Below are 3,098 nucleotides of genomic sequence, written 5' to 3' on the forward strand. Positions count from 1 at the left end.
TGAGCATTTTTTCATATGTTTGTTGGCCTCACGTATGTCTTCTTTTGTAAAGTGTCTGTTCATATCCTTTGCCCACTTTTGAATGGGCTTGTTAGTTTTTTTCTTGTAAATCTGTTTTATTAAGAATTTTAAGATGGTGATAGCAGAGCATTGACCCAAGTGCAGGGCCCTTCAAAGCATAAGACTCTGTGGCACCTCGCAGGCCACTGCTGGGAAGCTGGTCCTGCCCTGGAAATCCATATTACTGCAGCTGTCAAGTGAGACTGCCGGAGGGCTTCCCTGAGAGCAGGAACATCTCCCAAGCTGTGCTAATGATTGCAATGGCAGTGGAAGTAGTGAAGGTGGAGGGTGGGAATGGATACTCATGGGTGAAACTTCTCAGAAGGCAGAGCCTACGTGTCTGCATGCTCATTTGCCTGAAGGGCCCAGGACTGAGCCCTTGTGTGTGACACCTTCCCATGTGGGTGGCGTGTCCTCAGGGGCATCCCCATTTATTATGGTGGGGTGGGAAGAACACAGGCTCTGCTGCTTAGCATCTGGGTGAGACCACATCACTCATGGGAATTCCCTCTCCTGCCTAGATTTTTGTGGTCTGTCATTTTCCTTTATCCCAGCTGAAATCATTTTTCTCCATTTACTTCAAGAAGGAGCACTCTGAACAGCCCAGTTATGGAGGGCAAGCCAAACACAAGGCACTTTCTGTACTGCAGCCGGGGGATGGGGCACCTGATGGCAGGTGATATGGTTTGGCTGTGTCCCTACCCAAATCTGAACTTGAATTGTATCTTCCAGAATTACCAGGTATTATGGGAGAGACCCACGGAGAGGTAATTGAATCATGGAGGCTGGTCTTTCCCATGCTATTCTCCTAACAGTGAATAAGTCTCACAATATCTGATGGTTTTATCTGGGGTTTTCCGCTTTTGCTTCTTCCTCATTTTCTCTTGCTGCTGCCACATAAGAAGTCCCTTTTGCCTCTTGCCATGATTCTGAGGCCTCCCCAGCCATGTGGAACCATAAGTTCAATTAAACCTCTGTTTCTTCCCAGTCTTGGGTATGTCTTTATCAGCAGCGTGAAAACAGACTAATAGGGCAGGTTTGAGAATGCCACCTCCCATTCACTCAGCATAGGAGTATATGCTGCTCCCCCCACAAACACAGAGATCACACACACACATACACACACACACACACACACACACACACACACACACACACACACAAAGAGAGAGAGAGAGGTTTGACTTACCCAATTCTCTGGAGACAAATCACAAGACTGTTAAAAAGGCAAAGTCACTTTCTGGGCTCCGACCGGCAACATGGCCAAACATACCAAGAAGGTTGGGATCGTTGGTAAATACGGGACCCGCTATGGGGCCTCCCGCTGGAAAATGGTGAAGAAAATTGAAATCAGCCAGCATGCCAAGTACACTTGCTCTTTCTGTGGCAAAACCAAGATGAAGAGAGGAGCCGTGGGCATCTGGCACTGTGGTTCCTGCATGAAGACAGTGGCTGGCGGTGCCTGGACGTACACCACCACTTCCGCGGTCACGGTAAAGTCTGCCATCAGAAGGCTGGAGGAATTGAAAGACCAGTAGATGCTCCTCTACTCTTTGAGACATCACTGGCCTATAATAAATGGGTTAATTTATGTAAAAAAAAAAGGCAAAGTCAGAAGATAGTATGGAGTATAAACGCTCTTCCTTTCTGGAACATCTCTCTTTCCATCTTTCTCCACCAAGTCTTTGTAAAATTCTATCACCACTCCCAAAAAGAAAACTAAAAAAATGAAACCGGCCAGCCAAAAGTTTCAGACTGCCTCACTCACATGCTCCAATCTTTGGGGTGGCTGTCTGGGGCCTCTTTAAAGGAATGTATAGCTAACTCCTCCAGCTGGGGGTTAGCCCTAAAACAGAACTTGTGTTTAAGTTGAGGGATTGGAATCTTTCAGAAATCCCTGGAGAGACCTGACAATGTAGGGGCTGCATCCATGTGGAATATTCACAAGACATTACTTCACATGGATGACAACAATTTTCATGTTATAACCAAAACCAAACACCCAATCGTGAATCACAGTATAATAGTAAAGAAAACAGAAGAAGGCCTGCTAGCTGCCCAAACAAAGATCGTATTCAACCTTCTGATCACACATGTTGAAATCTTCACCCTCTCATAACTCTTGAATCGCCTGAGCACATCATGGGGCCAGGGATCACTCCCTCTGGAGGCTTAGACAAATAGCCAAGTTCCTTAGGTGAAGGTCATCATTGGGTTTGCTTCCTACCAGATGGTGTCCGACCGCCTGGATATCATCCCTCCCACCTCCTTGCCTGCAGCTGGAGTGACCACGCTTGCAGCCAGTTCCACTTTGCCTTTTACAAGCCTCACCCTTGGCAACTCTCCTAAGAAAAGTGAAACTTGACAATGGAATTTAAATTAAAAACAATTAGAAATAAAAAATCAAGTTAGGAGGCACATAGAAAGTGCTTGATAAGTACTTGAATAAATGAATGAATTTATCCCGTTAACTAAACACTTAACTTTACTCCATTAATAAGAAAAAACAACCCTATATTGCAAGGTTTTTGAAATTTGCTCCTCGGAACACCTGCTCCAGAGTCAGGCGGTAGATTTGGTAACACGGCAGATTTCTGGGTTCTTCCCCAGACCCACTCACTCAGAGCCTTTGGGGGACATGACTTGGTCAAACTGCTCATAAACTCCTCAGGGAGTGTCTTGTTTAGCAAAGTTTGCACAGTAGTGACCCACAGTCACTGGAGCCTCACCAATTCTGAGAAAAACTGTCAGTCAAGGAGTTCTGCCATCATGATTAATGTCAAGTGGTTCATTTCCTTGAATAGATGTCTGGGGAAATATTAACAGATACTCACTTTGGTATGTGGGCTGGTTAAAACAAAAAAGAAAGCCTAGAAGAGCCACAGGACTCATAAAAGCAAGTGCATGAAATATGCAACTCGCTTTTTCAGTGAAAAAGAACTCAGTGACTGCTAGTACCCAGAGGAAAACAGATGATGTTTAACAACACATTAAGATGGTGCCCGGTTAGTAGTAATTTCACAGAGGGCTCCCAGTTT

At 45.3% G+C, this 3,098-nt stretch overlaps 1 protein-coding gene across 1 annotated transcript; it reads left to right on the forward strand.

Moving 5' to 3' along the window:
• Window positions 1–1,315: 1,315 nt before the first annotated feature.
• LOC108301092 (60S ribosomal protein L37a-like) lies at window positions 1,316–1,664 on the forward strand. The gene has a single exon (XM_017524147.2). It carries the CDS (start codon window positions 1,320–1,322, stop codon window positions 1,596–1,598), a length of 279 nt encoding a protein of 92 aa, XP_017379636.1. The 5' UTR covers window positions 1,316–1,319; the 3' UTR covers window positions 1,599–1,664.
• The last annotated feature ends 1,434 nt before the right edge of the window (window positions 1,665–3,098 follow it).

The sequence above is a fragment of the Cebus imitator genome, unplaced genomic scaffold (genome assembly GCF_001604975.1).
Source record: "Cebus imitator isolate Cc_AM_T3 unplaced genomic scaffold, Cebus_imitator-1.0 Scaffold32, whole genome shotgun sequence".
Lineage (NCBI taxonomy): Eukaryota > Metazoa > Chordata > Mammalia > Primates > Cebidae > Cebus > Cebus imitator.